The sequence below is a fragment of the Eschscholzia californica genome, unplaced genomic scaffold (assembly GCF_041429995.1).
Source record: "Eschscholzia californica isolate CP2 unplaced genomic scaffold, dmEscCali1.0.p SCAF_1, whole genome shotgun sequence".
NCBI lineage: Eukaryota > Viridiplantae > Streptophyta > Magnoliopsida > Ranunculales > Papaveraceae > Eschscholzia > Eschscholzia californica.
In genome coordinates, this window is record NW_028238198.1 from 84,530,507 (window position 1) to 84,551,116 (window position 20,610).

At 37.5% G+C, this 20,610-nt stretch overlaps 1 protein-coding gene across 1 annotated transcript; it reads right to left on the minus strand.

The window, feature by feature from the left end:
* Nucleotides 1-3,063, minus strand: LOC147570294 (heat shock protein 82-like). The gene has a single exon (XM_086656880.1). It carries the CDS (start codon nucleotides 2,114-2,116, stop codon nucleotides 404-406), a length of 1,713 nt encoding a protein of 570 aa, XP_086513006.1. The 5' UTR covers nucleotides 2,117-3,063; the 3' UTR covers nucleotides 1-403.
* Nucleotides 3,064-20,610: the final 17,547 nt, after the last annotated feature.

The following is a 20,610-nucleotide window of genomic DNA, read 5'->3' on the forward strand; positions in this document are numbered from 1 at the left end:
ACGATAAAATAAAGATGAAATAACTCGAAAATACTAAACTTTATTAAACTTCAAAGGGATTTTCTCTTCAATCTGAGAATAATGGACTAACTAGATATCCTTTTATAGGATTCTGGACTTTCCTAGATAGACTTGAATTAAACTTTCCCAAATAATTAAAATACTGCAAGTGCCTAAATAACTAGACTCAAATCTGGACCTTTCCAATTATTGGAAATACTAAAATAACATAATTTCCTAAACCTAAATTCTCTAATAATCATACTAAAATTAGGACTTCCTAAAACTACTCTCTATGGCCGGTTGGCCCATGACCGGGTTCGGTCATGGAAAAAGTCTCCACGCCGGGTGCCCCTGCATCAGCATCCCCTTCTCCCAAGAGGTTCGTCCCGAACCGTTTCGATTATGAAAAGTTGGATGTATCCGCGTCAAGGAATTCCTCCATGGCGATTCTTAATTCCCACTTCATAAGAATTTTGTTGTGAAAAATACCACTTTGCAAGAAATCACCAACCTTATTCTCAGTCTCAAATTGCAATGAAGCTCGCAAAATTATTATTGGTGAATAAATTGCGTTCATTTCGCCATCCTCCCATGGTAGACGCAACCATTTAACAATCTTATTCAAGAAATCCTTTATTGGAACTTCATGATGAACTCTCTGCATCCTATATGCCTTCATAACGTCCGTATTGACCTTGTTGTCCCATAAATTTGGCCCTTGAAAGATGTTTCCAAAAGTGTTGGGCTCGTCCAAGCTGAAACCAGATGTCAAAAGAGCAGTCTCAAACAGCAACAGAACCAAATCCTTAACTGACTTGTCATTCTTGTCAGCATCAACCCTCTTTCTAAGTTCCTCCATGATTGAGTTCTCTGGGTTGATTTCCATGGTTTTCTTACTTGACATGTAACCAACCATGCTTGAATCTCTCAGTGCTTGGGCTTTCATGATTCGCTCCATGTTTGCTGTCCATCCGTATTCTCCAGTCACCAAACAGCAAGGGGAGTCCACAACACGGTCTGAAACAATGACCTTCTCTACCTTGTCACCGAGAACATCCTTGATCACCTTGCACAGTCCCTCAAACTTCTCCTTCTGACTTTCTTTCTTCTTTTTCTCATCTTCACTTTCCTCCAATTTCAATCCTTCTTTTGTTGCTGAGACAAGTTTCTTTCCTTCAAATTCCTTCAACTGGCCAACTGCGTACTCATCAATGGCGTCAACCATGAAAAGTACTTCATAACTCTTCTTCTTAAGCTTCTCCAGGAAAGGTGAGTTTTCAACTGCTTTCTTGCTCTCACCAGTGATGTAGAAAATGTCACTTTGACCTTCCTTCATCCTGGTCACGTAATCCTTCAAGCTGGTCATCTCATCACCACTCTTGGTGGAGTGGTATCGGAGTAGTTCAGCTAGCTTGGTCTTGTTCTGTGTGTCCTCGTGGATTCCAAGCTTGAGATTCTTTGAGAATGCCTCGTAAAACTTGTTGTAGTCTTCCTTGTTCTCAGCAATTTCAAGGAACATCTCAAGGCACTTCTTCACCAAGTTCTTACGGATGACCTTGAGGATCTTGTTTTGTTGAAGCATCTCTCTGGAAATGTTAAGGGGAAGATCCTCTGAATCAACAATACCTTTCACGAAGCTCAAGTACTCAGGGATGATATCTTCACAGTTGTCCATGATGAAGACACGGCGAACGTAGAGCTTGATGTTGTTGGGTTTCTTCTTGTTGTCAAAGAGATCGAAGGGTGCCCTCTTGGGTACAAAGAGAACAGCCTTGAACTCAAGCTGACCCTCAACTGAGAAGTGCTTCACAGACAAGTGCTCTTCCCAGTCATTGGTGAGACTCTTGTAGAAGGCAGCGTATTCTTCCTTGTTAATCTCCTCTGGCTTTCTCATCCAGATGGGTTTTTGCTTGTTCATGACTTCCCATTCATGTGAAACTTCTTTAATATCATCGGGTTCATCTTCTTTAGTTAATACCCAAGCAGATCGATTCATAACGTCCGTCCTAGTAGTCGTATCAATCAAATCATTAATCACATCTTCTTCCTGATTGAAAGATAAAATTGGCGAAGAAGATGGTTGACGTATTATTGTTTTAATGTCGTTCACCATATGTTGAATCTTAGCTAAATCGGATATTAACAATGGACCCGTTTCGACAAAAGACGAATGTGGTGGCGGTGGTGGTGAATAGGAAAGAGAAGATGATTGTGTTGGTGGTGGTGGTTGTGGTGAATAATAAGTGTATGAAAGTATAGGTGCCGAAGATGGTAGAGGTGGTGAATACGGTGGTGAATAATAAGAGTACGGAGGTGGTGGTGGTGATGTTTGGGATTGATAACGGGACAGTTGTGGTGCATAATTAGAGTACGGAGGTGGTGGTGGTGTTGCGATTGATGTCGGATAATAAGAAGATGGAGGTTGTGATGGGTTTTCTCGTACGGTTTCTCCCGGATTCCAATGATAATCGTATGAATCTCTATTCGCATACAAACATGAAGCGCATAAGCATCGAGTAGTTATTCCTTCATGAGTATAATCTGATGGATTATAATCTTCTTTTGGAATAGAATATGATTGATACTGATTTAACTCGTCTGGAAAAAAATTTCTAGAATCATTCACCAAAAACTTTGGTGGCTCTGATACCACATGATGTAGAAACGCAGCGGAATTAAAGAAGACGAATAAACTTAACAAGAACGATAAAATAAAGATGAAATAACTCGAAAATACTAAACTTTATTAAACTTCAAAGGGGTTTTCTCTTCAATCTGAGAATAATGGACTAACTAGATATCCTTTTATAGGATTCTGGACTTTCCTAGATAGACTTGAATTAAACTTTCCCAAATAATTAAAATACTGCAAGTGCCTAAATAACTAGACTCAAATCTGGACCTTTCCAATTATTGGAAATACTAAAATAACATAATTTCCTAAACCTAAATTCTCTAATAATCATACTAAAATTAGGACTTCCTAAAACTACTCTCTATGGCCGGTTGGCCCATGACCGGGTTCGGTCATGGAAAAAGTCTCCACGCCGGGTGCCCCTGCATCACTGGGTGCCTGGGTTGATAAAGGAAGCTTTGGAGTTGTGAATGGAATGCCAATTGAACCACATCCAGGATTACGGGGTGCTATTTTTGGTGCATGTAGAATTCATGGAGAGGTGAAAGTTGGTGAAGTAGTTGGGAAGCAATTGATAGAGATGGAACCTAAAATATAGTGGAAGGTATGTGTTATTGTCTAGATATATTTGCTGCTGTCGTGACACAGTCGTGTATTCTGGTCTCTCTGCAAGTGCTATCACCCCAGATATCAATGGTGAGGTGAGGTGATATATCTGCCTGAGTTGCTCAGTACCGATGACCATGAGTCAGATGTATCTGCATTCTATGAAGCAGTTCCTCCTTTCGCTCATCTCCAAGGATGTTGATCAAGAAATTCCTGAAAAACAGTGCAAGCCTGTCGACTATGTATGCATATGCCCTATTATATATCACTGCAAAGGTTTGGTTCTCATATTAGTGATGTGTAGGCTACATGTACATTTTTTCTTCCTGTTGTCATCAATTTCTGTCACTTACAAGGTCTGTAGGCACGTGAATTCTGTGTCTTTTTCTGCAACAATCACTTCAATACCATGTTCAAGGTCAGCTACAACTAGCACTTCTTATAAGTACTGTAGTTTAGGTAAAACAACTTATTGGAAAGTCCTTGTGTTTAAATTTGTATGATATTTACTTGTTGTGTGGTTCTCTTTGCAGTTCAATGGTGAACTTCAGAATCCAGATGTTAGCTACTACTTTATCATTTTTGGAAAAAATTCAATTGAAAACGTGCATAATCTTAAAGCCATGTTGACCTTATTTTGTTCGGCTTCAGGTCAAACAAAAAATTATAACAAATCCAATATTTTTTACTCCAAAAATTCACATCCAAAATTTAAGCGAATTATAATGAAAACCCTTAAGGTAAAATACGCGTCTACTTCGGAAAAATACCTTGGAACTCAACTTTTCATCGGTCCTCAGAAGACGAAAGTTTTTAACTCTATCCTAGATCAAATGGGTATCAGAGCGCCATACTGCATAGCCTGATATCCAGGCTCTGATACCAATTGTCAAATGGAATCACTCCTTCCTCTCTCAGGCTGGTCGGACAGTAGTTGTTTCAGTTGTAGCGGCAGCCATTCCCCGATATCAGATGCAATGCTTTGCTATTCCCAAAAGCATAAGCAAACGCATAGTGAATTTGCAAAAGTCATTCTGGTGGGGAAAGTCCAAAGGCATTGGTACTAAAGCATGGTCTTACATATGTCTTCCTAAAAAGCTAGGAGGGTTAGGTATGCATCACCCTCACCTTGACAATAACACCCTCCTTAGTAAGCTGGCTTGGCGCCTGAAGTCTGAACCAAACGCCATTTGGGTTAAGTTTCTTAAAGCAAAGTATTTTCCGCAGACTGAATACCCGGGTCCAACCAAATCCCATCATTCATGGAATTGGAAAGTAATCAGAAAACGCTATGATCTCATTGAAAATCACATTACATGGGAAGTTCAATCAGGAGAAAACATAAATATATGGAAAGATATGTGGATCCCAGGGGAAATTCAACATCTACAGAATACTAATAAGTCAGAGCTGACTAAAGTGTCTGAACTTATAATTGATAACAGATGGGATGACAACATTCTTAGTCACACCTTCCCTGAAAACATTTGTAATCTTATTAAAGCTATCCCCATTCAGTCCGAGGGTACTGATAAGATGAAATGGAATCTAACACAATCAGGTAACCATTCGGTTAAATCCATGTATCAGCACCTTAGTTCATTCACCCTATCTACTCCTCCTCAGGAAGTAAATTGGAATTTTATTTGGTCTATACCCACCATTCCTCGCATTCAACTTTTTATATGGAAAATTTGCACTAAAGCGCTACCAGTTAGACAACGAATAGGGAAATACATCGGGTAACATTCTTAACTGTCCTAATTGTTCTGAAATAGAATCTATAGAACATGCTCTGTTGCATTGCCCAATAGCGAGAAGTATATGGTTTCACTTTAATGTCATCGCGACGAATATTCCTTCTCTATCTGAATGGATCATGTCGTGGCAAAATCCTGACCAAACTAGTTGTACTGCTGATAACATTCATTTCGTCACAATATTATAGCATATATGGAAAACCATATGTGATCACTGCTTTCAGCAAACATTATACAATGTTAAAACTATTTTAGATCTCATTAAAACATTTCCAAAGACTAGTAATGCTCAAGTAAAACCTGCTGCTACAGCTACCGTCAAGTGGCAACCACCAATCCGTCCTTTCATAAAAATTAATGTTGATGCATCTTTTGTCAATGTGGAACAGGTAATAGGCCCAAGTTTTATTGTGCACGATTTTTTATCCAAATTTGTTTCGGCGAACGTGAAAATTGCTAGAGCAAGAAACAGCGAGGAAAGCGAGGTTATAGCCATTCTTAACAGTCTCACTTGGGCTAAAGATAACAATCATATGCAGGTCATCATTGAAAGCGACAATATCAACCTGATAAAACATCTAAATAACCCAAGCCATCAAGTTCAATGGCAATCATTAGTTCATATTCGTCAAATTAGAAACTTAAAGCATGAGCTTCAGCAAGTGAAATTCAGCTATATCAAAAGAACAGAGAATTCTCAAGCTGATAAGTTAGCTAAATGGGCGCGCAGAAAGGAAAGATCTAAGGAGTGGTCCTGTATTCCGTATTTTCTTTTAAATATGTATGTATTGTAATGCTACCCTGATTTCTTAGTTGTTTTAATATATATATATATATATATATATATATATATATATATATATCCTTAACAAAAAAAAAAATGTTAGCTACTTTTAAGCCAAAATGCATGATTGCCACATGGACCTACAAAGTTAGCCTTATCAAATTATCAATACTAAATGAGTAGTAATTGAGGTTGAGCTTCAACATTAGCTTGAGCCTAGCCTCTAATTTGTGGGGAATTAAATGCGCGCGTTCAACCTGTTTTCCCATCTTCCTTTGGCGACAAGCATACTTACCGTCTTTAGTTTAAGAATATACAAGTAAACTACTTAACATCTTTTAGTGAAACAAATCAACAGAATAATCGAGCAAAAAGAGTCCAAACACAAGACTGACACCTAAACATATTTTAGTGAAACAAATCATGGGAATAGAAATATAGAGTTGAAGTAAACTACCTGAAATTTGTGCCCTAAAAGCAACATCGTTTAGTGAAACGATTTTTTTCCTCAAATTGTCGTGGTTTATTAATTTTAGATGTTACATAAATGTCATTGGTAAAGTAATAAAAATTGGCATGAGAGAAAAAGGAATAGGATAAGAACTGAAGGAAGGTAAGGTTTCTTCTATCTTCATGCTAGGAGCAGATAGACAAGGATGAAGAGCAGGGAAAGAATCTAGGGTTTAGTTAAGTTGGTTAGGGTTATTAGGAAGCTTAGACGGTTTAGTTAAAAAAAAAACAGAGTTTGTGAACCGTTTTTTGTTGTTGAGAAGTCGGTTAAACTTTTTCTAAATACAGTAACAGAATCGGAGGTCACGTCCGTAGTTCTCTATAAATACAGTAACAGAATCATCCGATTACAACTTCTGCAAATTTCTTCTCTCTCTCTTAGTTTCTTCCAGGGCCGACCCTGACTTTTAGGTGGCCCGAAGCGAAGTCCAGAAATGAGGCTCCATGTATTATGCGTAAACTTAAATTTCACGTTAGGCCCTCATGAACCTACGTCACCCAAAAAACCATCAGAAAGAATATGTGTAGAAACTAAACATTTTTCCCATCATTCAAAAACGCATACATAATATGTTTTTTTACTGATTTAATCATGGTTGGATTCATCGCAATAGTTAACCAACAGACAAGGGTGCACTTTTTTGTAATGTTAAAATAGGACAATTTTGTCTTTGATTTTCAAGAGTTTTATTGTTCTCTGATGGGCCTAAAAATAGGTCTTTTCCCGCAAGTATACGGGGTCAAGTTATAGTATTGAAAATAAGATCGAGTATCGTCCCAAGGGATAAGTAGGCAATTTCGGGTATTGACGGCAAGTTTAGCCCAATAATCGAAATGTCAAAAACTAACTTAAACTAACACACACACACACCCCATTCATAACTTTGATGATTGATTTGTGAGAAATAAGAAAACAAATAAATGTAAATAAACTATCTAAGAGAGGGGAGAAGATGATATCTAAGGTTATAAAATCCACCACATAATTTCACTTTATAAAACAAACACTTAATTACTTAAATCTCTTTTGTATTTACTCGAGATCCAATATAATGAACTATTTGGATTCCGGATGATATTCTAGATGAAACAATTTTATAATTAAGAATTTATGATTGACTACCATATAAAAACTAATTTCCTACACTATCATTCAAGATCTAAAAGGCATATCTCATCTAATAAATCAATAAAAGCATGAAATATCTAATTATAATACATGAATGACAATAAGGTTATAGAATCAACATGAAATGACAATCAATATGCATCAAAGCACATCAAAGGATTTAATTAATCAAGAACAAGTATTATAAAAATCCAAAATGGGTTTCATTTACAACCTTAGATTGCTAAATTAACTATACATGGAATCTAGAATAACATTCATTGACATTGTAAAATAAATGAAAATACTAAGAAATTAATGGAAAGAAATCACCAAGAATGCTCAAATTCCATATTCCCATGCATCTCCATTTTGATGTCCAAGATTTGCTCCATTTATGTTCAAGAATTGTACTCCAAGAAATCCAAGTAATAGCTATTTTATTGCAACCCAAATAAGAAAAAGAAAAGGAAAGAAGAAATTAGATCTAGAAAGAAGTTGGAAAGAAGAGATGAAGAGGGTTAGAAATGGTGGAAGAATATGGAAGAAAGAAGGAGATGACTATTAATGGTAGAAAGAATAGTGGTAGAGAAGAAGATAGAAAAAGATGGATTTAATAGAAGAGGGATTGAGTAAGAAGAAAAGAGAGAAAGAAATAGGTGAGAAGAAGTAGAAGAAAAGAATGGAGGATTAGGGTTAGAAGATAGAAAGAGAAGTGGCTTAGAAATTAGGTAAGGAAGCCATTGAGAGGGTTTGCAAGTCTCGGTTTTAGTGGAGGAGAAAGGGATTTATTTATAGATGGGTGAGGATTTTTGGTGGGTGAAATGGTAGAAAAGATAAAAGGAAGGGTCATTTTAGGAAGTTCTAGGGGTTAAAATGTGAAGAAACCCTAATTTACACAAATAAGGTTGGCGGCTGTGGTTAATAAGGGAAGGAGGAGGTGCCATGTGTCGCAAGGAAAGAGGGTAAGGGAATTAGGGTTTGGTTTCTCAAACCAGAGAAAGAGGAGACACGTGTCAAACGTCGAAGGAGGTAGTGGGAGCGGGACCACGGTATTATCATGCATCGAGATGTACTGAATCTGGCACCTAAAGGGAAGTTCTGGTGCTTCGCTGTATAAACTATTAAGTTGCTCACGCTATAATATCACGCCACATCACCTTATCGTGTCCCACCAGCCAGAAAGATGACCGAAAAGATCCCAGCAGTCAACATTGATTGACTCCTACTTTGACTTTGCATATTTCCCTCATCCGGACTCCGATTTGACTTCCGTTTTCTCCTACGGACTCGTCTCGACCTCTACTTTTCAACCACGCACTGACCTTGGCCAAATTTCCAGAATATCCTTGACTCCAAATGACCAAAATACCCTTTATGCATCTTTTTCTCATTTTTAACCGTTTTTCACACCTAACTCTGCAAAAGACACCTAATCAAGAAAACCAACCATTTTATTATAATAAAGACTCGAAACCGACTAACTTGGCTAAATTAAACGATTTAGATGGGACATTTTCATGACCCATCAAACATCCCCAAACTTAGATTTTGCTAGTCCTCGAGCAAAACAAAATAAAAGAAAAGACCTAACTCACTTTCGGAGGAATCCCGGTTGCATTTAGCGTATGCAACAAGCCGTTAAACCCCTAGGTTGTCCTAGTGGACGAGTTTTGTCTCGTGAGGGTTTCCAGAGAATGTACCCACAAAATTCAAAAACATTTCAAAAATACAATAGGGTCCAAAAAGCACTCAAACTCAACTAGGATGGACCAAAAATATTTATCTCCTAGAAAATTTTGGCAAGCTAATAGGAATCAGTCAAAGTTAACAACACTATACAGACGTTAAAAATCTTTTCACTAATAATCTAGACTCGAAGTGTACGTGACTAGCCACAATGAGAATCACTTCAGTTTCAAGCAGACAAAACCTTGATCCCTATCTTAATACATTTCGCCTTGACTTTGACCTCACAGACATACGCTCTAAAAGATGAATCACTCAGAAATGGTTCGCTCGTATGTGCGAGTGTGATCACTAAACTTGAACTCAACACATAAAAAGGGTGAGGACAACATTTTAAAACGAATGATCTACGAAAAGGAATATAACCACTAAATGGAATGGATAAGCTCACTTACCCTTCTCACCCACTCTACCTTATAATAATGCTTCCTAAAGGTCAACGGATACAAGTGATGAGATGGATGGTGATGAGATCCCGAGAATGTCGACGCCTTCAATGCTAGAGAACTTCAAGCAACTTCCATACTTAGCTTTTTGCTTCGAACACTTATTTTACATAACAAACTAAAGTTCACATGAACTTTCTTTTACACAAACTTTCTTTTTTTTTCAGAGATTTTTCTCTTCATTTCCAATTTCAATTTTTTTTTTTTTTTTTTTTTTTTTAAACAACTACAAATACCAACACTAGTATTCTCAACAATCAACTTTTCCTTCTTTCACACTTTGCTTTCACATTCTTTTTTCTTTACTTTTCATGCCTTCATTCTCGAGAGTCATATGATGAATGGATGGTGGAGTATCCGTCTTCCTAAAGTTGACACTATTATCGGGTTTCATGGACTACAAGAGTAAGGTTTATTCGCTATCCTGATGTCACTCCTAGTGGCTATGGAAGTTGAGCGCACGAGATCAAATGAGCTCTTTTAACAAAGTTGCGAGGTTGAGTAGCTCTTCACTCTACTCGGAATTAGCGCAGAAGAGTACACTCAAAGGTAATAGAAAGGCTCAGAAATCTCACAAGGGTTAAGTCTCCACTAATGATTAATCTAGTTCACTCAGAACCGTCTACCCTTCACTTTCATAATACTCACATGGCTAGCACACAGACGACCTCAAGACTCGATATTCATGAAGAAACCTTTAACAACCGGATAGTACGATCAACTCGACTCTATAACTATTAACAAGCCAAAAACAACCATTAGACTCACATTTTCGGTCCAAAATTGAAAAAATTTTGAACCCTCTTGAATTTTCGAAATGAAGGAGTTAGCAAAAAGTTCTTCCCTATCCCCAAACTTAAACCGAACATTGTCCCCAATGTTTTGAAGACTATGCCAAAAATAAAAAGATGAGAGGGAAGATATTACCATACTCCACTGTCCTATATCAGAAGCATGGGTTGCCTCCCAAGAAGCGCTAAGTTTATCGTCTTCAGCCAGACGATGATGAAAGAAAAAGGAAAGAAAAGTTACTGTAAACCTACTGGAATAAGGGTTGATGACTCCCCATACAATAGTAATCGGAAGATTTGAGGGTCAACCCAAAAGATGAAGTATCCAGGAAGGTTCAGTCTCACGTCCATGGAATGATATGGCAGTTTAAGTGAGACTTCCAATGTGAATGAGTTATCCCCAAACTTAGATGAAGCAACAATCATTAAGTTTGGCGATAAACTAAAGTTGAAAGACATTGGATAAAACGGATCCTCATAAACATGACAAATGGATTGAGAGACCATGGTAGAGTTCACAAGCGATTGCAACGGGGTAACTTGAACTTCCGAGGGACATGGTGCATAACTATTTAAGAGATTGGACTCATCTAGATCAACACTCAAACTAGGAGGTTCTAAAATGACCTCATTGGCTCGTTGTAAAATCACCTCCAAGTTAGGCACTAGCTCATTTGAGTCTGACTTAGGTAAAGACTCCGAAAAACTTTCTAAAATTTCTCTTATTATGACGTCATCGGTGTCCTTAAAGAATTCTAAGGTTTCACCTAAGTCAAATGAGTCATCACTCTCTTTAGACATTTCTGCAAGCCATAACTCATCATCTTCATCTTCTGTAATACCTCCAATTGGACTCAAAAGGGTATCATCATGACTAAGTGTAGTAAAAGATTGAGAATCAAGACATAATACAGACTCAGCTTTTGGATCTTCTAAAAGTGGCTCAAGAGTTTGCTCAACAATGGACTCGTATGATAATGGAACATTGATGTTGACATGTTTGAACGATTTCACTACCTCATCAGATTGAGGTAACTTCATCCTCTCCATTAGACGCTGAGGGTATGGAGCTCTAGGAACATAAGGTTCAAACGTTGGAGGTGGACTCTCAGACTCACGAGCCTTCTCAGGATTATCACGAGGGTGTAACTTGTTATTCTCAGGAACTCTTACTCTCTTGTCAAGAACTCTACCTCTCCTAAGGGTGGTAACTACATTGGTTTGATCGGGTGGTTGTCTAGCCAATGTACATTCTGATCCCTGCCCTGGTTGGCTCAGAACCTCACCATTTTCTATCTGACTAAAGGCTTCTTGAAGTTGACACACCTGGTTTTTTAGACTAATCAATGTCTGAGTGGTCGCTTGCATAAACTCTGGCGTGTTCATGGTGTCCTCTAATGTCATCTTCTTTTCAGAAGAATGTTGGACACTGGATTGAGCATAAGGATCGCTAGAGGCACCAAACTCAGGATGGTTCATAGAAGTACTGGGTTGACTCTGGTATTGACCTTTAGACCAAGAGAGATTGGGATGATTTCTCCAGCTTGGATTATATGTATTACACACAAGTTCTCTCGAAGTTCCCCATTGATGAGATTGCACGGCTAGTTCCTCTAAGAAGGCCATGCCCTCGTCGGCGGTTTTATTAGAAAACCCGCCATTACAGAATGATTCAACCAGGGATATGGTAGGATAATCTAGTCCTTCATACAATATTTGGACTAGTTTCATTTTTCCGAACCCATGGTGTGGACACTCTAGTAGAACATCTTTGAATCTCTCAAGATATGTATGGAGAGACTCTCCTTCGAGTTGCTCAAAATTTAGCAGACTCAGCCTTAAAGCTCTGGTTTTATGCGTGGAAAAGAACTTTTGTAGAAATACACCACTAAGTTCTGCCCACGTAGAAATAGACTCTGGTTTTAAGGCATAAAACCAAGACTTTGCTTTATCCTTTAGAGAAAAAGGGAACAACCTAAGTGTAACGGCATCTATCGAGTTAGGGACGTTCATAGTCTTACATACGTCCTCAAATTCCCTAACATGATAATACGGGTTCTCATTCTCTAGACCACGAAACACCGGAAGCATGTTGATAATCCCTGACTTTATCTGGAAATAAGTGTTAGTCGAGGGTAACCTAATGCATGATGGCTGACAAACCATAGTTGGGTGCATGTAATCTTTGAGAGTCATAGGTTGATTCTCGGTCCTAGCTTGATCAATGTGATCCTCCATAGTCTCGCTTAAAGAAAGGTTTTCAAGTAAAATACTCAAATCAGACTCTTAACAAAATGACCCCTCTCATCACACAACCTAGGAGGCATACACGAAAAGACAAGACAACGGACTCTTTTGACTTTTTTTTATTTTATTTTATTTTTATTAAGAGTAACGAAACTACGAAGATCCTAAGGAAAACAACAAAGCAAGCAAGCTGACTCCACCAAGCAACCTAGACACAATCTAGACGACCGGGTAGTCTTTTTCACCTAAAAATTGATCTAGACAGCTTCTACTTCTTACCAAAACTTGAACTATGATTCTTATGAGGAGTTACTCCGTCACAGTACAACGATCAAGAATTGTGTTCTTGGATCGTTCCCTCTTCCTGGGAAAACTCCAAATACTAATCAAGTTCGAGATTTGTCAAGAATGTCCTATAAGCTCGTTACCCTTTGGCCAATGTCTAAATCGATTTTTAATTTTAAGTGAGGCTTGGGATCGGCGATGTTGTTACCTAGATGGGCAAGAGACCGGTGATGAAATCCGACTCCTATCTTGTAATGGGTTAATGCCCTTACTAATATGATAATTAAACTAACAGTTCGACAATCAATTAGGCAAGCAAAAACATCACAAGTACCCACTTACAGGAGATTCGTGGGTGATCTAGAAGTTACCTCCCGTTCAAGACGGGCGACGACCTTTGTAGACGACCCGGGCCACTCTCCCGTGAGTGTTCGAACCCGAGGCTTCGTTTTGGTTACAAATTAAATGCCCTCTAATTTAGGGTCAAAACAATAAAGGCCTTATTACAAAACAACAAAAATAAAGAAATACAAAAAAAGATTATAACACTCTCTCACCAAAATAAAAATAAAGTAAAAATAACTAAAAAGGGTCTTCTTGATGTCCTCTTCCTTGATGCTCCCTCCTTTGTGAATCTACAAAAAGAAAGGAAAAACAAGTCAAAGTAATCAAAATAGATAAAAGTAAAAACCAATTCAAGATTGAAAATAAAATTAAACTTATCCCCGGCAGCGGCGCCAAAAACTTGATGGGCCTAAAAATAGGTCTTTTCCCGCAAGTATACGGGGTCAAGTTATAGTATTGAAAATAAGATCGAGTATCGTCCCAAGGGATAAGTAGGCAATTTCGGGTATTGACGGCAAGTTTAGCCCAATAATCGAAATGTCAAAAACTAACTTAAACTAACACACACACACACCCCATTCATAACTTTGATGATTGATTTGTGAGAAATAAGAAAACAAATAAATGTAAATAAACTATCTAAGAGAGGGGAGAAGATGATATCTAAGGTTATAAAATCCACCACATAATTTCACTTTATAAAACAAACACTTAATTACTTAAATCTCTTTTGTATTTACTCGAGATCCAATATAATGAACTATTTGGATTCCGGATGATATTCTAGATGAAACAATTTTATAATTAAGAATTTATGATTGACTACCATATAAAAACTAATTTCCTACACTATCATTCAAGATCTAAAAGGCATATCTCATCTAATAAATCAATAAAAGCATGAAATATCTAATTATAATACATGAATGACAATAAGGTTATAGAATCAACATGAAATGACAATCAATATGCATCAAAGCACATCAAAGGATTTAATTAATCAAGAACAAGTATTATAAAAATCCAAAATGGGTTTCATTTACAACCTTAGATTGCTAAATTAACTATACATGGAATCTAGAATAACATTCATTGACATTGTAAAATAAATGAAAATACTAAGAAATTAATGGAAAGAAATCACCAAGAATGCTCAAATTCCATATTCCCATGCATCTCCATTTTGATGTCCAAGATTTGCTCCATTTATGTTCAAGAATTGTACTCCAAGAAATCCAAGTAATAGCTATTTTATTGCAACCCAAATAAGAAAAAGAAAAGGAAAGAAGAAATTAGATCTAGAAAGAAGTTGGAAAGAAGAGATGAAGAGGGTTAGAAATGGTGGAAGAATATGGAAGAAAGAAGGAGATGACTATTAATGGTAGAAAGAATAGTGGTAGAGAAGAAGATAGAAAAAGATGGATTTAATAGAAGAGGGATTGAGTAAGAAGAAAAGAGAGAAAGAAATAGGTGAGAAGAAGTAGAAGAAAAGAATGGAGGATTAGGGTTAGAAGATAGAAAGAGAAGTGGCTTAGAAATTAGGTAAGGAAGCCATTGAGAGGGTTTGCAAGTCTCGGTTTTAGTGGAGGAGAAAGGGATTTATTTATAGATGGGTGAGGATTTTTGGTGGGTGAAATGGTAGAAAAGATAAAAGGAAGGGTCATTTTAGGAAGTTCTAGGGGTTAAAATGTGAAGAAACCCTAATTTACACAAATAAGGTTGGCGGCTGTGGTTAATAAGGGAAGGAGGAGGTGCCATGTGTCGCAAGGAAAGAGGGTAAGGGAATTAGGGTTTGGTTTCTCAAACCAGAGAAAGAGGAGACACGTGTCAAACGTCGAAGGAGGTAGTGGGAGCGGGACCACGGTATTATCATGCATCGAGATGTACTGAATCTGGCACCTAAAGGGAAGTTCTGGTGCTTCGCTGTATAAACTATTAAGTTGCTCACGCTATAATATCACGCCACATCACCTTATCGTGTCCCACCAGCCAGAAAGATGACCGAAAAGATCCCAGCAGTCAACATTGATTGACTCCTACTTTGACTTTGCATATTTCCCTCATCCGGACTCCGATTTGACTTCCGTTTTCTCCTACGGACTCGTCTCGACCTCTACTTTTCAACCACGCACTGACCTTGGCCAAATTTCCAGAATATCCTTGACTCCAAATGACCAAAATACCCTTTATGCATCTTTTTCTCATTTTTAACCGTTTTTCACACCTAACTCTGCAAAAGACACCTAATCAAGAAAACCAACCATTTTATTATAATAAAGACTCGAAACCGACTAACTTGGCTAAATTAAACGATTTAGATGGGACATTTTCATGACCCATCATTCTCCTAGAGTGACTTCTTAAAACATTGAGTTTGAGATTTCAGATTAGATTTGAAGGAGATATCTCACAACAAAGATGGTCATTTAGATTCATCTGGTGTAATATAAAATTTGTCTAATTTAAATAATTTTGAACTTTCGTTAACTACATTACGTATAAAAACAGTTTTACGTTTTACATTATTGGAGAAAATACCACAAAATTGTTTGGCACGGACAAAAATCTCGACCTCCACTTATAGGAAGGAACTGGAGGTTTCTAAAGAGGCCTAGTATTTGAAAGGGTTGAAAAATCTTAATTTTTTGGCAACTCTCATTTGATCTAACTTTATTAGGACAAAAAAAATGGTGTGACCATCCAAAACAAAGGTTATTTCCCCAATGGCCCCCTACTTTGTGACCAGCTTCCCGCCTGGCCCCTTAGATTAGCAAAAATACTCATATGGTCCCCTTTTTTCTGACACCGTTAACTTTCCGTTACTCTCTCTCCTCTATCTCATTTTCTCTCTCTGCCACATCATTTCACAAGCCACATCATCTTCTTCCCCGCTGGGTTCGCCGGCTGAGTTCTTTGAGAGAGAGAGAGAGGAGAGAAATAAAAAAAAAATTCTTTAGAGAGAGAAAAAAATTTAAGGTCGCCGCCCGGGAATTTTGGTCGGTCGGCGAACCCAGCGGGGAAGACGATGATGTGGCTTGTGAAATGATGTGGCAGAGAGAGAAAATGAGATGGAGGAGAGAGAGTAACGGAAAGTTAACGGTGTCAGAAAAAGGGGACCATATGGGTAAAAAAAAATATCTTTAGAGAGAAAAAAATTTAAGGTCGCCGCCCGGGAATTTTGGTCGGTCGGCGAACCCAGCGGGGAAGACGATGATGTGGCTTGTGAAATGATGTGGCTGAGAGAGAAAATGAGATGGAGGAGAGAGAGTAACGGAAAGTTAACGGTGTCAGAAAAAAGGGGACCATATGGGTATTTTTGCTAATCTAGGGGCCAGGCGGGAAGCTGGTCACAAAGTAGGGGGCCATTAGGGAAATAATCCCCAAAATAAATACTTAAATTAATTGTATTTTACAAATACCAAAAAGATAGTAAGAGAAATTCAAACTATAATAACCATAATATTTACACTATTGAAATAATTTAATAATGAAGTCAAAAATAAATAAAAGTAAAGCTTGGTATACTCTAATAATTAATTAATATTGTAGTCAACGGTTGGTAGTCCAAGTGGTTCCAAGGTGTTGACATAAACTCTAGAAAGCCCTGTAGGTCCCAGGTTCGAATCCCAGAGAAGGTGGAATCTTTGGTTATTATTGTAACTAATAATAATTCCAAGTACAAATAAAAATGTAGAGAGATGAGAGATAAGAAGGGGAGATGGAGGAGAGAGATTCACATGTGTCAAACCTCAAAAGGTTACCCTTATTGGTTTGAATTTTACGCTCTCACGCTAATTACGAGCTGGCCTTAAGCGAGGCATTGCTCGCTTTGGGCCAGGGCTGGCCCTGGTTTCTTCTCTCTCTCTTAGTTTCTTCTCTCTGTAAATTTCTTCTCTCTATCTAAATTTCTTCTATCTCTAATGGATCATCAAGTAGAATTTGATAAGGAAAAAGAACCAGTAGATTTGGAGAAAGAAGAACCAGTAGATGACAGTGATGAAAAAGAATCACTAGGTAAGAGATTTCATCAAGGACATGTTTCATATCCAAAAGCAAGGATCGAATACTAATATTTTTCCGAGTGATCTTGATGAGGCTGAGATTAATAGAATAGTATGGAAATTGTTTTTAAAGGATCATAAGTTGAAGAAGAAGATTATAGTAAGGAAAGAACAAAAGGTAATCCAAGGAGTTCCTGCTGACGAAGATGAATCATACAAAATCAGGTTCTTCTCTCTCTACCTCTCTCTCTCTACAATTTCATCATTCTTCCTATTTCTTTTTCAATTCAATCATAATTTTCTTTCTGGAAATGTTATGCCGAGTCGACCTAACGGGACGAAAAGGTCGTGACAAATTGGTATCAGAGCTTGATGGGTCAAGCTAAAGAGTATTGTGCTCTGATCCCATATGAGAATTGGTATCAGAGCCTTAAGATGTACAGGCTAAAAATATATTACACTCTGATACCCATTTAACAATTGGTATCAGAGCCTATGTGATAGGCTAGAAGAGTATGGCGCTCTGATCCCATTTAACAATTGGATTCAGAGCTTGATCAGACAAGCTAATGTGTATATTGCTCTGGTCCTAATAATGGATGAATTTAGAGCTTGATAGCTTACGAGATATGTGATGGATTATCCAGAAGTAAAGAAGACATTTGTAGAGAGAAAGAATTCAGTAGATGATCATCAGAACAAAGAAGAAATGGAACTAGAGCAAGCAAGGCTAAGAAAATTCATCCAAGAGATGTACCATATCCAGAAGCTATCAAATCTTGTTGATACTAGTATTTCTCTCATTGATCTTGATGAGATTAGTAGAAAATGGAAACTATTGCAAGAGCATAAACTACTGAACAAGAAGATCATAGTAAAGAAAGAAGAAAACGTAGGATTTATGTCTGGCAAGAAGTATCCAGAAGAGGATCTCGATGAAATTAACCAATCGGAAGCTAGGGAGAAAGAACTTGGTGAAAATAATCTTGTAATTGGTGTACCTTCTCTGAACAAAATCAAATTGATACTATTAGAGCAGGAGTAGAAGAAGACTATGGAAGAAAACCCAATTTTAGGAAAAAATTTGCCTAAGAGTATCAACAATGTGAAGATCTCAATCAACCTAAAGATTGTTTCGTCATTGTTTTGTCTGATGATGCTGATAATGCCGGTGTTCGCGGTGGCTGTGATGGTGTTTTTAAAGGATCATAAGTTGAAGAAGAAGATTATAGTAAGGAAAGAACAAAAGGTAATCCAAGGAGTTACTGCTGACGAAGATGAATCATACAAAATCAGGTTCTTCTCTCTCTACCTCTCTCTCTCTCTCTCTCTCTACAATTTCATCATTCTTCCTATTTCTTTTTCAATTCAATCATAATTTTCTTTCTGGAAATGTTATGCCGAGTCGACCTAACGGAACGAAAAGGTCGTGACAAATTGGTATCAGAGCTTGATGGGTCAAGCTAAAGAGTATTGTGCTCTGATCCCATATGAGAATTGGTATCAGAGCCTTAAGATGTACAAGCTAAAAATGTATTACACTCTGATACCCATTTAACAATTGGTATCAGAGTCTATGTGATAGGCCTGAAGAGTATGGCGCTCTGATCCCATTTAACAATTGGATTCAGAGCTTGATGAGACAAGCTAATGTGTATATTGCTCTGGTCCTAATAATGGATGAATTTAGAGCTTGATAGCTTACGAGATATGTGATGGATTATCTAGAAGTAAAGAAGATATTTGTAGAGAGAAAGAATTCAGTAGATGATCATCAGAACAAAGAAGAAATGGAACTAGAGCAAGCAAGGCTAAGAAAATTCATCCAAGAGATGTATCATATCCAGAAGCTATCAAATCTTGTTGATACTAGTATTTCTCTCATTGATCTTGATGAGATTGGTAGAAAATGGAAACTATTGCAAGAGCATAAACTACTGAACAAGAAGATCATAGTAAAGAAAGAAGAAAACGTAGGATTTATGTCTGGCAAGAAGTATCCAGAAGAGGATCTCGATGAAATTAACCAATCGGAAGCTAGGGAGAAAGAACTTGGTGAAAATACTCTTGTAATTGGTGTACCTTCTCTGAACAAAATCAAATTGATACTATTAGAGCAGGAGTAGAAGAAGACTATGGAAGAAAACCCAATTTTAGGAAAAATTTTGCCTAAGGGTATCAACAATGTGAAGATCTCAATCAACCTAAAGATTGTTCTGTCATTGTTTTGTCTGATGATGCTGATAATGCCGGTGTTCGCGGTGGCTGTGATGGTGTTGGCGGCAATGATGGTGGTGGTGGTGGTGGTGTTAGCCGCGATGGTGATGCCGTGGTGGAGTAGTGGAATAGGGAGGGGTATTATTGTACTTTTTTTTACTACTTTTTCTTTTTTTTTTGTTGAAACTTGAAAGTCAAGTTTTGTCTGGTGGTCGCCGACTCGCCGTGGGGTTGAACAATAAGAGAATACCCGATACTCCAATTTCTAGCTTTTCTCACATTTTCAACCTAAATCACAGTAGATTGATCAAAACCAATTGACAATAAGTGGAGATGACCTATACTTTATATTCTTGGTTGCTAGTTACCCATTCTCCTATGTGGGACTATTCTCACATCATGTTCTTCACTATTGATCATCTTTTTGGATGGGGATTTGATTTTCTTAGAAAAAAAATCATTTTGTTTCGTCTAGAGAGATTAGAAACTTATACGAGTAGTTTTTAACATGTTGGTTTAGATTTGAATTTAGCATAAGTACAGCACAGGGTTTTTTTAACTTTTGATTTTGATCAGAGGGATCATTGAAGATGGGAAAGAACTTTTTTTTTTTTTACCATGGTGCTCCTTACTTCACTGTCAATGACAATGGTGTGATGGACTTGGTACACGAATGGGAAGATAAAGGCCTTGTTGCAGAGTGGAAGGAGCATTTTGGGTGTTTTGATTGTGCGACAGCTCAATTTGTCGGCTCTTATAAGGTTTTCCACTATACCCATCTTTGGAATTGTATCTATTTTCTCCCAGTTTGCATTATAACTAGATACTATATCTAGCAACTTCTCTTATTATTAAGGAAAAACGGATTAGAAAATGGAAACCCGCTGCGTTAATGAGATAGAGGTCGATTTCGGAGCATCATTTTTCACCATCTAATCTATTTGCAGTTATTAGATAAATCTGTGTAACGACAGTATGGGAATTGTATACAACACCAGTATGATATCAGATGCGGTAAACTAAACTCAATTCTCACACTGGATAAATAGTTTTTCATTGAATAACTATTAACTTATTGTTGAATCTCCCATAAACTGTTCTACAATTTTGCAGGGAAGACCCC

Excerpts from the sequence above, each read along its gene's own strand:
- LOC147570294 (XM_086656880.1), bottom strand. The coding sequence starts at position 2,116 with ATGGTGAACGACATTAAAACAATAATACGTCAACCATCTTCTTCGCCA.